The sequence below is a fragment of the Podarcis muralis genome, chromosome 2, assembly GCF_964188315.1.
Source record: "Podarcis muralis chromosome 2, rPodMur119.hap1.1, whole genome shotgun sequence".
In the NCBI taxonomy this organism is placed as follows: domain Eukaryota; kingdom Metazoa; phylum Chordata; class Lepidosauria; order Squamata; family Lacertidae; genus Podarcis; species Podarcis muralis.
In genome coordinates, this window is record NC_135656.1 from 86,055,695 (window position 1) to 86,070,661 (window position 14,967).

General features: G+C 42.7%; 1 protein-coding gene across 1 annotated transcript in view; it reads left to right on the forward strand.

Annotated features, from left to right (window-relative positions):
- LOC114590882 (uncharacterized) overlaps positions 1–14,967 on the forward strand; it is an 81,171-nt gene that overhangs the window by 50,721 nt on the left and 15,483 nt on the right. The window contains exons 21-26 of the mRNA XM_077923498.1: positions 2–76; positions 338–470; positions 2,595–2,749; positions 4,019–4,462; positions 9,162–9,263; positions 10,389–10,449. Of these exons, the coding sequence (XP_077779624.1) occupies positions 2–76; positions 338–470; positions 2,595–2,749; positions 4,019–4,462; positions 9,162–9,263; positions 10,389–10,449 (970 nt within the window). The remainder of the gene's footprint in view (position 1; positions 77–337; positions 471–2,594; positions 2,750–4,018; positions 4,463–9,161; positions 9,264–10,388; positions 10,450–14,967) is intronic.

The following is a 14,967-nucleotide window of genomic DNA, read 5'->3' on the forward strand; positions in this document are numbered from 1 at the left end:
GGTACCTTACAAGGGATATACCTTCACTGAAGACTTCACATCAGACTTGTTGGTTTTACCAAAGAAGAAAGGAAAGGTTGGGTTATAGTGTAATGAAGCATATTTTGCACAGTTATGACACAGATCCTTCAGTATCCCAAAAGGCACCTATATCAAGTTTTAAGTTATATCAGCAGCTACTTAAATTTAATTGGCAAATAATGAATTAATCCATTAAAAGGCATATAATTAGGTGTAAACAGGTGAAGTAATTTTAGATGTTCAATTATAAACAATTTTATTTTTAAAAAAATAGTAAGCAGATTACATGCATTTGTACTTTTTTCTTCCCTATTAGCCAGTCTGGAGATTACCAGTGGCTCCCTCAGCAATCTACTGCTCTCCCTGTTCCTCAGATGTTTCTCTGAATATATTTGATTTCCTGCTCCAACCTGGAACTCCCGACTTAGAAGAACGTGATAAAGCTGAAAGTAATGGTTTAAATATAAATATAATCGGGGGGGGGGGGGTTCTTTTAATGATCTTTGGGTTTGCTCTCCCCTCCATCCTAGAGACCTATCCCAAAGCAGTTCAACAGTGTTTTCCCCTGGCATGGCAGAGCCTGTTCCTTATCAGCTTGCTTCAGCACACAACACTAGAAGTCCTTTGTGACTGAGAGAAGCTGGGAGCTGGTTTTGCCCTTTTCTACCTTGCATCTTGATTGCTCCCGTCCATTCCGTGGCCCCATTTCCATTTGGCTTCCATTCTCCTTTTGTTCCCTCGGTTGCATCTGCAGTGCTTCTAACCGTAGCTGAGTAATGGTGTGAGCTGATGAATTGATAAGCTGTCTGCTTTTTAAAAAAGGTAAAGGACCCCTGACAGTTAAGTCCAGTCACAGACGACTCTGGGGTTGCGGTGCTCATCTCGCTTTACAGGCCGAGGGAGCCGGCATTTGTCCGCAGACAGTTTTTCCAGGTCATGTGACCAGCATGACTAAGCTGCTTCTGCTGCAACAGAACACTGAAACCAGAGCAGCGCACGGAAATGCCGTTTACCTTCCTGCCAGAGCAGTACCTATTTATCTACTTGCACTTTTTGGCGTGCTTTTGAACTGCTAGGTTGGCAGGAGCTGGGACCGAGCAACGGGAGCTCGCCCCGTTGCTGGGATTCGAGCTGCCAACCTTCCAATCGGCAAGCCGTAGGCTCTGTGGTTTAGACCACAGCGCCATCCTGTTAGGGCATGTTATTCTGTTCACAGTCAAAAGCACAGCTGAGCGAAGCATGGGCTCTATCACACTGGTCTTTGACTGGTAGGTCAGGACCCAAAGTGGGTCACAGCCTGATTTGAGGTGGGTCATAGCAGGAGCACTGCTACCATGCAAATATGTGGTATAAGATTAAGAAATGGGTCCCCACATGCATGTTTGGATTTTAAAAGGGTCCTGGATCTGGAAAGGTTGAAAATACCTACTCTATCACATTTCTTTTGGTTCTGAACAGTGAAAAACTGCTATGCAATATCTAGCAAATTACTCCTTTTAATAGCAAGGTGGGGGGCTCCCCTGTTGTTTGACTTGGAAGCAAAGCAGGGCCAGCCACAAATACAAAAGAGGCACCTGCAAGTTGGGGGCAACCCTGAGGTTTTGCAGAAATAAATCTTTCAAAGTTAGATACCCAAGAGGAGGGAGCCCCTGTACAGCATGTCACAGTCTCATTATGCTTCATTGCAAGTCCACAGCAGGGCAGGCTACAACAAACAGCAAGTACCATTTTAAAACAGATAAAAATCACTACAGTTTTAAAACGCACAAGACCATTCCAAAATGGAACAGAGAAATAAAAATTCAGCAAAGGGAGGTGAGTCACAGAAAACAAAATCCCTGAACTGTCAAAGGTCAAGGTAAAGAGGTGTGACTTCCGCATGTAGTGAAAATTATATAATGAAGGTGGTTGATGCAATTCTATGGGGAGGGAGTCCGCAGCTTAAGGGCTGCCACAAAGAAAGCCCACTCCCAGCTATAATTCCCCACATTCCTGAGGGAGGCAGAACTACTGAGCAAGACTTCAAAGCATATCATAACTCTAGAGAAGGTCGGTAGGGATGGAGATAGTCTTGCAGATATTTGGGGCCTAAGTCAAGCACAAAAGGTAAAAGCACGTCTCCACCAGACCAGCATACTTGGAGGTTACTCTCATTGTAATAAATTTTCAGGTAATTGCATTTAGGAACAGAGCGTTTGCAATAAAGTGAAGTTAAAAGTATATAGTCACACATCACTCAATTCTATTTTCAGTGTTTTAATGACATAGATTTCCCCTTGTAAACGTGAGAGAAATGTTCTGGGCTGCACACTGCATCTCCAAGAATGAGTATTGGCTAAGAAATGAGCTAGTAATTAAAGATAGGTCAAACCAGAAGTGGGGAGTATGAAAGAAGGACCAAATGAATGTAAAACTGTTGGCTGAATATTTACTTTGCTTAAGGAGCGTGCTATCTCACTTTGGTCTAGTAAAGTCTATCTCCCTAGTCAAAAGTTTCATTGACTCTTCGTGTACGATTACAAGGAGCAGAAGCAAAGGATCTGATTGAAGTTCTCACTGTTTTCTTTCCTCAGTGTCCGAAAGAATGGTTGTGACAGATGATAAGAAGTATGTGCCTGGGCCAAAATTTCCAGCACAAACTCATTTAGAAATACCTTTCTTTGGAGTTTCTCCATGTTCATCTGTAATCTGTGAAGAGCCCAAGACAGAAACACAACCTAAGGAGCAGGTTTGTATTACCTCCTTTGTGGCTAACTTAACTATACTGCTAGAGTAGCAGGCTTCATTCGGAGAGTAGAAAAACAGAAGCTATAGGTTTCTTTGTCCTAATATCCTGGGCATGCAGCCCCTTTTAAAATTTTCATTGGAGCCAAGTTTATTATATCATTGGCTTACTATACAATTTTGAACTGAAGCGTACAGCAATACTCCATATCTCATGTGATACATGACTCAGATAGACTAAGACCCTTTTAAGAGACACAGGGTCAAGGGACACCACAACCTCTCATCTGTGGCTAAGAGAACACTATTCCCCAGTACTCCTAGAGTTGCTAAAAGAGCAGATGTCTCTTCGAAACATCAGAAGACTGCTTTCATTATGGGCTGAGTTTACAGCCCGACTTCCTTGGCTCAGAGGACCTCAGTGGGAACTTCTGTCTGGTATGACACCAGGGAAGACCAAGGGCAAGAAATTTCTGCCTTAATAATCCCGATTCCATATGCGCACCATGTAATTTATGATCCTGTGCTAGATTTTGAGCGTGGCTTTATTTTGGGAGTCTTTTGTAAGCTGCTATGGCAACCTAGTTTGGGCTATAAAGCAGGCTAGAAGAATTCTAAGTAAGTAAGTAAATAAATAAACACTTCAGAACATTTGCTCTGCCACTTAATTTTAATAGCGGTGACCTCGTATGTATTGATTCCCTAAATTTGTAGACAGATGGCCAAAACAGAGATGTTACGACTTCTTTATACCATATGTGGACAAGCTTTTCCCATCAAGGGCAAAAAGCCCCAGGGAAAATTATTTATAAGGCCAGATAGCCAAGAACACTCTTGCAGAGCACACTATGCTCACAAGAGGGGCTTAAGGATTGCCTTCTTTGGCACATGTCTATTAAATGGCAGCTTCCTATGACTTTGACTGCAAAGTGATCAACTTCACCAGGTCCCATAAGTCCAGATTCAGCAATTAGCTATTCTGCTTCACTTGCAAGCTAATATTATTGAGAGGAAAACATCTCCTTTTGCTCTCTCACCCTTTCCTTCTTAGCTGTCTGGACTTATAAAACATGGAACATTTCCACAATTTTCCATTTAGCTGGGGTCTACATTACAGTTATAGGATTTCCAGATTTTATGTTGCTAGACCTTTAGAGATCTCAGAAATTATGTGTGTTTTTAAGGGTGTTGGAACTGAATCTTCTTCTTCTTCTTCTTCTTCTTCTTCTTCTTCTTCTTCCTGAAAACTAATGCTACTTTATTGCTTGTTAAGGTTGCTTCAGCAGAGGGTGAGTTACCCATTGTGGAGCCAGTACAGGAGATTATAACTAAAGAGCTGTATTTGATAAAAGAAGAAACAGTCCCAGAAGCTGCAGAAGATTTAGGAGCTGCAGAAGATTCAGGAGCTGCAGAAGCTCTAGAAGATTCAGGAGCTGCAGAAGCTCTAGAAGATTCAGGAGCTGCAGAAGCTCTAGAAGATTCAGGAGCTGCAGAAGCTCCAGAAGATTCAGGAGCTCCAGAATCAAAGCAAGAAACTATCCAAAATTTGAAGGAAAAAAGGACCCTAGAGTGCTTAGATTCAATTCCACACATAGGTATTCCAAGATTATCTACTTCCACTATTTGCTTTCAGCAGAGTTTCCCTTCCCTGTTCTTGACCACGCCCCCCTCCCAATGCTTCAGTGTCACAATTAGGCTTGAAAGATGCCTTGCCTTGGTTAGAAAAGGAGGCTTTGTTCAAACCTAGTTTCAACAGAGGGGCAATTTCAGGCCAGTTGCAGCTGGTGGGGGGGAGAGAGATTAGCCTTATCTCTCCAGCAGACACACACTCCTGTACATTGAAATCCTCCCCTACCAGCCCCACTGCAATTGGACTTGAAAGATGCCTTCTATTATAGCCATAGGGGGGAAATGCAAGCCTATTTACTGGCACAAGAGTTTAAGCACATCTTTTGTTTTAGTTTCATTCTTTTCTATGAGAAGAGGGCATTGGAGGGCATTCCTTCAACTGAGGATAATATGTCCCCTCTGATACATATACAGTGGCACCTCAGGTTACAGATGCTTCGGGTTACAGACGCTTCGGGTTACAAACTTCGCTAACCAGGAAGTAGTTGCTCCAGGTTAAGAACTTTGCCCCAGGTTAAGAACGGAAATTGCGTGCCAGTGGTGCAGTGGCAGCAGGATGCCCATTAGTGAAAGCACGCCTTAGGTTAAGAGCCGTTTCAGGTTAAGAACAGACCTCTGGAACAAATTAAGTTCTTAACCCAAGGTACCACTGTAGACAGCATCCAGTTCTTCAGGTGCCTCTCCAGAGGTAGGGCTAGCCTTTTGTTCCAGATCAACCCTGCCTCGCACGCAGAATGCTTGCTTCTTGCTGGAACTTTCAAGAGACTGTTTTCCTTCTTCAGGCCTAAACTTTAAAAAAATCTTACAGCCTTACAGCCTATTTCCCCCCACCTCCGCTTCCTTCCCATTCTCAACCCATCTCCCAATGCATTAAGCACAGACTTGAAATAAGGGACCACAAACCAGCAAATGGGTTTAGGAACCTTCCCTCACTTCACCTGCATCAAGAAGAGACCTTTACCAGGTAGCGCAATGGCACTGCATCCTCTTCCCCAGCACCAACAACTACCCCAGAAAGCACCCATGATAGACAGTTCTAGATTAGTGGCACCATCTGTAGCTCACCCAGAAGCTTCCCAACTCCCTCCCCTTCATATAGGGCAGGTAGAGAGGACAGTAGCATGACCAGCCTTTTGAAGAGGCCCAGCAGAAGTTGGAGCACTGCAAGTCCAGTGAACTGAAACAAGGCCAGGTGCCAGAGGAAGCCAGGGAATAAGTACTCAATTTAACACAAGCCCAAGCTCACTTTGGACTTCTCTGGTGAGAGACCTCCCAGAGTTCATACAATGAGCCAAAGACTTAGTGGCTCCATGAGCCCTTCAATCAGAGGCAGCCAGTTCCTTATGTATCTGCTCCATGCCTCATTCCCCCCTTAAAAACACAAGAAGAAGAGAACAAAGCAAAAATTGCTGACCAAGACATAAACTTGAGAAAATCCAGAGTTCCCATCCAAGGATCTCAGACTGACCTTTGTCCAAGTGGCTTCCTTCCTCTGCCTCAATGAGTGTGTGTCCTCCATGCAAAAAGACCAAACATCTCCAGAGAACCAAGGCAAGTAGAAGACAGTTCTCCAAACTTGTCATAGCATACAATAGGGTCATATGTTCCCCCTCTGGCATCCTCTACCTTGACTTGGATGTGCAAAAAGGAGAAAGAAAGCCTCTGAAGAATTGGACCTTACCTATCTCTGCCAGGTGTTAATCCAAGGTTGAAGGAATGCTTCTCATTTTAGAGCTCTGGTGTGAGGTATAGAAACAGCAGTTCCACAAGAAAATGCCTTCTGCATTCAGAAGGGCACCTTTAGATCCAACCCTTTATTTTCATGTAACTGGTGTGAAGACTCATAAAACTGAGAGGCTTTTTCATCATTTTTTTGTAGATTCTTTAATTTATGGAGCAACCAAAGAAAGATATTTGGGCAAAGACAGACTATTCAAGCATGTAAAGGTATTAATCATCCTGTTTAATATTTTCTTTCATGTTAATGATGCTTAAATTCTATTGATTTAAACAGAAGCATTGATCATAACTAACTCTAGTTGAAAACAGTAAACATAAAGATACTTAATATTGGCCAAACTATATCCCTAATTTACAGGGATGATTTTGGGTATGTGCTTTCTAAAGGCTATCTGTTATGTTTCCAAGGGGTTGCTCGGGAGCAAGCAGGTAAATATCTCCCTACTTGGCTGTGAAGTCTTGGCTTTGCTGCCAAAATAAACTTTATCTGTCCGGAGCGCCACTCTCCCATGGCTGACTCAATCGCTGGCAGAATCCGTGAGTGGGCGGTTCCTAAACTTTCCCCAGCAAAGCAGCTTCTTGACGCCCAATCTGCGCCTCCCCTCTCTGCGCGAATGCTTTCTGCGCAAAGAGGGCATGGGCAGCGGAGGACCCCTTCCCTCCCCGCTTCTCCCAGGCAAGGAGTCCTGGGACCGCCTTGTCACTTCCAACTCCTGCACCTCCTCTCCACTGGAGCCACGTTTACTCTGCTCCGTTGAAGAGGAGCTACTTCCCATGATCCTTGGAGGCTCCCTATAATCCATTTGGCTTTTGCTGTCTCCCTCCTGCACTGATGGCAGTTCCCTGACACTATCTTACTAACTTACTACATAAATATCCCAGTGTTGATGTGAAGTATAGGTTTCACACCACATGTAGCATGAGTTCTCAGCTACAGTGGTGCCCTGCAAGACGAATGCCTCGCAAGACGAAAAACTCGCTAGACGAAAGGGTTTTCCATTTTTTGAGTCGTTCTGCAAGACGAATTTCCCTATGGGCTTGCTTCACAAGACGAAACATCTTGCGAGTTTGTTTCCTTTTTCATAAAGCCGCTAAGCCGTTAATAGCCGCTAAGCCGCTAATAGTTGCTAAGCCGCTAATAGCCGTGCTTCACAAGACGAAAAAACCGCAAGACGAAGAGACTCGCGGAACGGATTAATTTCGTCTTGCGAGGCACCACTGTATCTTTCTCTGGAGATCAAAAGTATAAAACAAGAACAAGACAAACACTTAAAACAGGCATAGGCAAACTCAGCCCTCCAGATGTTTCGGGACTACAACTCCCATCATCCCTGACCACTGGTCCTGTTACCTAGGTAGGGATGATGGGAGTTGTAGTCCCAAAACATCTGGAGGGCCAAGTTTGCCTATGCCTGACTTAAAACAAAAGCAGGCCTACAGCTCTCTGCTAGCTTCAGACTCTCCTTTCACTTTCTCTCCTAGACAGAACAACCAGGAGGTGATTCTTAAAAGATACAGCAACACCAATTTATTGAGATTTTGGTACTTCACAGCAGAGGTTGATTGAAAGTTACAGTTGTCTTAATTTTTTACTTGTCCACTTTACTGTAATCTCCAAAATGTTAAAAGGTTTTTTTCTTTCTTTCTCTGCTGTATCTTTCTTAAGCTCGGTAACACAACCACAGCATGGGGCAAAACTTAAATTAGAGCTTACTATGCACGGGACACGGGTGGCACTGTGTCTTAAACCACAGAGACTAGGGCTTGCTGATCAGAAGGTCGGCCGTTCAAATCCCCGTGACGGGATGAGCTCCTGTTGCTCGGTCCCTGCTCCTACCAACCTAGCAGTTCGAAAGCACATCAAAGTACAAGTAGATAAATAGGTACCACTCTGGTGGGAAGGTAAATGGCGTTTCTGTGCGCTGCTCTGGTTTGCCAAAAGCAGCTTAGTCATGCTGGCCACATGACCCGGAAGCTGTACGCCGGCTCCCTCGGCCAATAAAGCAAGATGAGTGCCGCAACCCCAGAGTCATCTGCGACTGGACTGGACCTAATGGTCAGGGGTCCCTTTACCTTTACCTTTATGCAATGAAATGGTAGTTTCAGTGATATGGAAGGATAGGTCACTTTGCAATGCACAGTGAAAGGAGAGATTTCCCCCTCCCCACTCACTTCATTGTGCACTGAACAGCGGTCTAAAGAACATTGTATCCATCACATGATTGTAACATGCAATCAGTATGATTTTGGTTTTTCATGTCCGTTCTTAGTTTGACACATGGAAGTTGCCTTCGGGGGCCACTGAAGTTAAGGAAACAGTGAAGGTCTCTGAGGCATATTTTGAGCTATCCAGCTCAATCCTGAGTAGAGAGAGATGTGGCCTGATTATTCAGGCATGCCAGTTGAACATTGCATCCACTTCCAGCATTAGCATCTCTTCTATGCCTGTATCAGATGACTTCTAAAGCATTGGTCTTGGCCCTAAAGTTGGCATTGGTGCAAGACTCATGAATGCTGCCATCTACAGTGGCACACTGTCCTCTGTGGCCATAGCCACATCTCTGTGGCAGGGCTGTGTTCCTGCCCTGAGGATATAAGGTGTGTCCCATCAATGTGTACCTCAAGGTGGGACTGTGCTGCTTTCTGCGGTGGGGCTCATTTCCCAGGTGCTGGTTGTGCCTGTGATAGTGTTGCTGTTGCAATGGAAGAGCTTCATTTGATCGGGGTAAGGTGAGATGCTTAACAGAAAAGAAGCAGCGCACTACATTTGCAGTGTTTGAATATAAGGCAGTGGTGACCAAACTCGGCCCTCCAGATGTTTTGGGACTACAGTTCCCATCATCCCTGACCACTGGTCCTGTCAGCTAGGGATGATGGGAGTTGTAGTCCAAAAACAGCTGGAGGGCCAAATTTGGCCACCACCGATATATGGAGTTTCTAACTGGGACAACTAGTTATATCATGTTTCTTATAAGATTAGGTATTTGAATTATGTGATGTTATGAAATATGCTGTGTAATTTTTCAAAATCTTCGTGATATGCTTAGGAACCCAAGAAGCTCGTGCCCAAGAAGCTCCTGAAAATAGAAAGGATGAGTCTCAAAATGATGCGGACACCCAAACATGCAAAAAATAGTTTGCTTGCAAAGGTACTTTTTGTTATTCTAACAAACGAAAACATTATCTGGATATTTATAATTTTAACTCAATTGCTGGTTGTTGGGTGGAGGTGAAAGAAAGTATGTTGTCATATACATAGTAACTTTGCATGAGAGACACTCCCCCCTCCCCCATAGAGAACACTTATAATAATATGGCTTGGGTATACTAAGATACCTTTTACATATTAATTTCTTAATTAATTTTACATATTAATCTCTTTCTTGGATACTGCCAGCCATTCCACCTGGCTGCAGCAGACAGACAGGTAAGGCAGCGCATCCACTCCATTGAGTCGATTGGGATAAGCTGCTATTTGATCTTCCTCCTCTGGAATTGTCTCCTTGGTGATTGTTCCAACTGGTCATTGTGCAAGGAGAAAGCTTTGGAACCCAAATTGGCTTCTTTTTATTTCTCTTTCCATACCTCCCCACTTTTTTTTCATCCTGTCTTTTAAATTGTGCAGGGCATTATGATTATTTTTTAAAAGAAATAATAAGGTCCATATTATTGGGGAATGAAGGAAGCTTTAGCAAAAATGAGAGCTAGCTAATTTTCTTCAAGAAACGAGTATACATAGAGTCTGCCCCCAAATGCAGCACTTCTGCATCATACAGCTTGCTGCTAGAACGTGGGGCATGGCTGGTTCAGCATTGGGTGAAGTGAGGAAGGGGAAATGCAAGCCAAGAACTTAATTTCAGTGGTGTTGGTACTTCTCACTGTGCACCTGGGATAGTTATGGGCATGCTTGCGAACTGCAAATGACCCTTCACATTGCATCCAAGCCTCTGGCCACAGGAGTTGCAACACCACTGCTTGACAAAGGTGGACTGTAAGTGACCATTCCCATGCTTTTGTTGAAACTACTGGAGTTACAAGTGCAGTGGAACCACAATTCTCTTTCTTAGCAAAGTGGATTTGCAAGTCCTGGTTATAATTTAATGTAGTTGGTGTCAAAATGAAAGCAAACCATGGATGGAAGGGAGGGAGGGAGGGAGGGAGGGAGGGTGGGGGTGGGAGTGCCCAAGAATAAGCTTCTTCCAGCATCTCAACCATGGTTGTCCTGCAGAATGCTTGATGCGGGAAAACGACTTTCCTTCTCTTTTGCCCTCTAGAGTGCTATGAGATCTAGAGACCACACATACGCCTCATGTGCCCAATCAGCTATTTCTGTTGGTAAGATGTTGGGAATCTTGTATAAACTAGTTCTTTTCCTCTGCCTCATTCATTTCCATTTCAGATTCAGTGGGTTGGATCCAGGCTAACTGAGCCGTCCTAACATGGCAATAGTGGGGGAGATACCACCATCTTATTATAATTACAATTGCCTTCTTTTCATTGGTTATTCTACCAGTTGCAACAATTGGTGATCGCTTGAGTTCCTAGGAAAAAGCCTTACGCTGTACAGTTACCATAAATAACCAGAAGATGGAGCATAGGCTACACTGTTTGGGAAATGTGAAATTTGTGGATGCAGTTACTTGTTGAACACTGTAGAGCAGTGGTTCCCAAACCATGTCCCCCATGGACCGCTTGAAAATTGCAGAGGGTCTTAGCAGACCACTTAATGACTTTTCTGACTTGTCACACCAATTGCAATGCATTGTGCTAGATGCTGTATGATTTTAAACTATAGTCTTATTGCTTCTTTCATTTCTTATATTGTATTTTATTGTATTGCAATTTGTATATCATAAAATTCAACATGTAATGCAATATAAGAAAGAAAAGAAGCAATAAAAATACAACTAAAAAACAATATGCCTAGTTAATGCAAGACATGCCATAGTCCACCTGGATGAAGCTCACAGACCATGGGTGGTCCAGGGACCACAGTTTGGTTACTCCTGCTGTAGAATGTCATGGTCATCCTCTTGCCAAAGAGAAGCATAGTAATATGCCTGGTGAATTGTGGCTAAAAGCCACACAAATAAATACTCTGCATTTTCTTTAATACTAAGCACCATGACCTTAAATTTACTGAAGGCCAAGTTTAGCACTTACATAGCTGTATGAATTCATGAGTAATTCTATTTATAAAACCTCAACACTATACTTAAATTCACAGTGGTATGTAATCTAATGTTTCAAAATGCTAAGAAGGAGATATATGAAGGATATGTAGTATTTAAAAAATGGCAGGTAGCCATGTTGTTTCATTAAAAAATAATAATCAAAATTAACAGTAGAACCTCCAACTACTGTTAGAACCAACTAAAAAGTTAATGACGAATTGAAGTTAGTGGGCTGCAGTCTCATCAACATCTTTCATCAGTCTGGATCAGGCATAGGCAAACTCAGCCCTCCAGATGTTTTGGGACTACAACTCCCATCATCCCTGACCACTGGTCCTGTTAGCTAGGGATGATGGGAGTTGTAGTCCCAAGACATCTGGAGGGCCGAGTTTGCCTGTGCCTGGTCTGGATATTAGAAACAGTTGGCATGGGGTCAGAAAAGACTCTTTTTATTTTATCTGTAAGCCATCAAGAGAAAAGGTGGGGTATATAGATTGCTATACAATATTTTTTGTAATATTTTTTTAAATAGAATGGAGGAGACATTCTGTTTTTCCAAACAATGTTTTGTGTCTCTCTGTGTGTACACCATTATTGGTACCTAGTGGTGGCATGAAAGCCTTTGTCGGCAGCTAATTTGCTTCTGTTCCAAGTAGCGCTAAAGGCAGAACCAGATAACTGCTCACCTTTATATTTTCAGAGAGAGCAGTTGCATGTGCTTGTAGCCACTGATGCAACCTGAACTGTTTTGGGGTTTGTTGCTCCTTGGCTCACAGACGCATTTCCCCAGAACTACGTTTTCATCAATTTTTAGAAGCTTATAGTGATACATTGATCATGATAGTAAGAATGTGGAACTTCACGGGCGTGAATATCACCTCTGCTCTAATCAAGGCTGCTGGCAATCATGCAGTGAAATCCTAAGAATGTCTAATCAGAAGTAAGATATATTGAGTTCAGTAGAACTAACTCCCAGATATGTGTGTATAGCAGATTTGGGTATTTGGGACTACAACCCCATCATCCATGACCACTAGCCATGTTGTCTGGGGCTGATGGGAGTTGGAATCCAAAATATCTGGAGGGCACCAAGTTAGGGAAGACAGCTAGTGTATAGGATTCCTGCCTTGAAAAGGATTCTGTGAAATTTCCATCAGCACTTGCTACAGATTTACAAATCTGTGCCACTTATGACAACTTGGGTAGGAGTTTTACTCTGGAGCAGGGTAAATTAAATTAAAGAGTATATTTATTCAATTTGTGCAGAGGGCCAATACCCCAAAATGCTCCAGGGTATATAATCATGTAGATATGGATTAAATACAAAAGCAGGTAAGAGATGACTATAGTTAATCCCTTTTGTAGTTAGTGCTGTCTCTTGAGTGCTGACCCTAAGACCTTGAAGTTTTAGCCATATAAAGGCTTTCTAAGTAAGCAAGCAAATGCCTATCAATATTCATGATTCATAGTTTCAGGCACAGCTTCTCTATGTTAATCCAGTCAAAGGCAGCAGAAAGAACGAGAGAAAGAACAGGCAAGGGTAAAAAATTTCTCCTGGTTCCTCCAGGGAGAAGAACTGTGGCTCTTGTCTAGGAATTCTTGGATCCACTGGAGAATGCCTTTGAGTCATCATGTTTTAATTGGGTTGGATCCTCAATTAGTCTTCCTCCACCACCTCAGTGAGGGAATCAGAATGAGAAAAACAGAAAAAGCATAGACTCTAGCTTCCATGGTGATTAGTATCAGCAAGCTGGCCCAACATTCTTAAGCAGCCACTAAGCTGAAATCCAAAATATTAAAATGGTTAACTGCTTATCCTGGATGGAATAGCTCTGATACTTCCTTAAGCAGAAAAAAATGTCTCTTTTGAAAAGGGGCAACAGGGAGGGCAGGAGTTTCTCTTTGGATCACTGTCCAATCAGCACCCATCAGGGCCAAGTTCAACACTGCAAGCCAGTCTATGATTTTACCAAAATTCCCACCATTGTATGGGCACCGACCGTTGTTTCTTTTGAAATTAGAATTCACTCCATATGTTAAGAGTGGGTCCAAAATTCACCATCTTAGATTCCTTATAGGGTTAAAAGTCTGGCCAGAAGAGTTTAATACTTCAAAGGCACAGGTGCATCATTAAACAGAGAGTGATTGTTTGGTGAGAAAAGTTTGTTGACAAATGGCAAACACCTCCCAGTGCTCTCATTGAAGATAACAAGGATAACTTTAGCAAAAAGAAAAGATTAGTCATTGGCTTGAAATTCACATCCCATGCCCTCTAAGGTTAAAAACAAATAAAACTGTTTACATGGGATGGCTGCTTCCTCTGAAAGCCATCTTGGGGTCCAGGTTACAGGTGGCTGTTGGTCCAAATTTTGTCTCTATGGACTTTTCCATCACAGTACACTCCCCTCCACCCAGTGACGCTGCTCCTGCTATTGTGATGTAACGTAAAGCTCATTATAAGAAAAGGGTTTCTCTCCACCAGTTTGACAACATCATACTCAGGCAAAGCAAATGAAGGGCAAAAGAAACTAAGCTAAGGTTTTTAATTCCTATACTATTTTTAAAATTATAATTGCTATCACAAGTACAGTGGTACCTCGGGTTAAGTACTTAATTCGTTCTGGAGGTCTGTTCTTAACCTGAAACTGTTCTTAACCTGAAGCACCACTTTAGCTAGTGGGGCCTCCCACTGCCACCGTGCCGCCAGAGCACGATTTCTGTTCTCATCCTGAAGCAAAGTTCTTAATCTGAAGCACTATTTCTGGGTTAGCAGAGTCTTTAACCTGAAGTGTATGTAACCTGAAGCATATGTAACCCGAGGTACCACTGTACAGTGGTGCCTCGCAAGACGAAATTAATCCGTTCCGCGAGTCTCTTCGTCTTGCAGTTTTTTCGTCTCGCGAAGCACTGCTATTAGGGACTTAGCGGCGCTTAGCGGCTATTAACGGCTTAGCGGCTATTAACGGCTTAGCAGCTTTAAGAAAAAGGAAACAAACTCGCAAGAACTCGCAAGACATTTCGTCTTGTGAAGCAAGCCCATAGGGAAATTTGTCTTGCGGAACGACTCAAAAAACGGAAAACTCTTTCATCTAGCGAGTTTTTCGTCTTGCGAGGCATTCGTCTTGCGGGGCACCACTGTATTTTCTGAAGGTTGAAAATTTGTGTAGCATTCTGACAGGCTAACGTTTTCACAGTATCAAATGTTCTGAACCTCTGTAATTGAATGAAGCACCACGGAGAATGTTTTGTTCTTTCTGCTTGAAAGATATGAAAGTAGAATAGCTGTATAATATAATATAATATAATTAATATAATATAATATAATATAATATAATATAATATAATATAATATAATAATATTTACAATACTATACAATATGAACTGCTGATCTCATCAGTTGAATAAAGGCAATGGCTTTAATCAAACTCAAATGTTTTTTCTTTCTGGAATGAGCTTATATATAGTGCTGTCAGCATGTGACTCGTAGGTGAACCTCTTTTACCAGTTAAGGTTGCTTCCTCTCCTTTGCCAGTAGGAGTGTCTTTTGAGTTAAATTCTGCTCAGCTGATCTTCTGGCTGTTGGGGGGAAAGTGCCAGTCCATTAGACTATTAATGCAACATAAAGTATTCATGAGTGCGTTCGTAACATTTCCAAGCCACACCATTAACAAGGCTTGG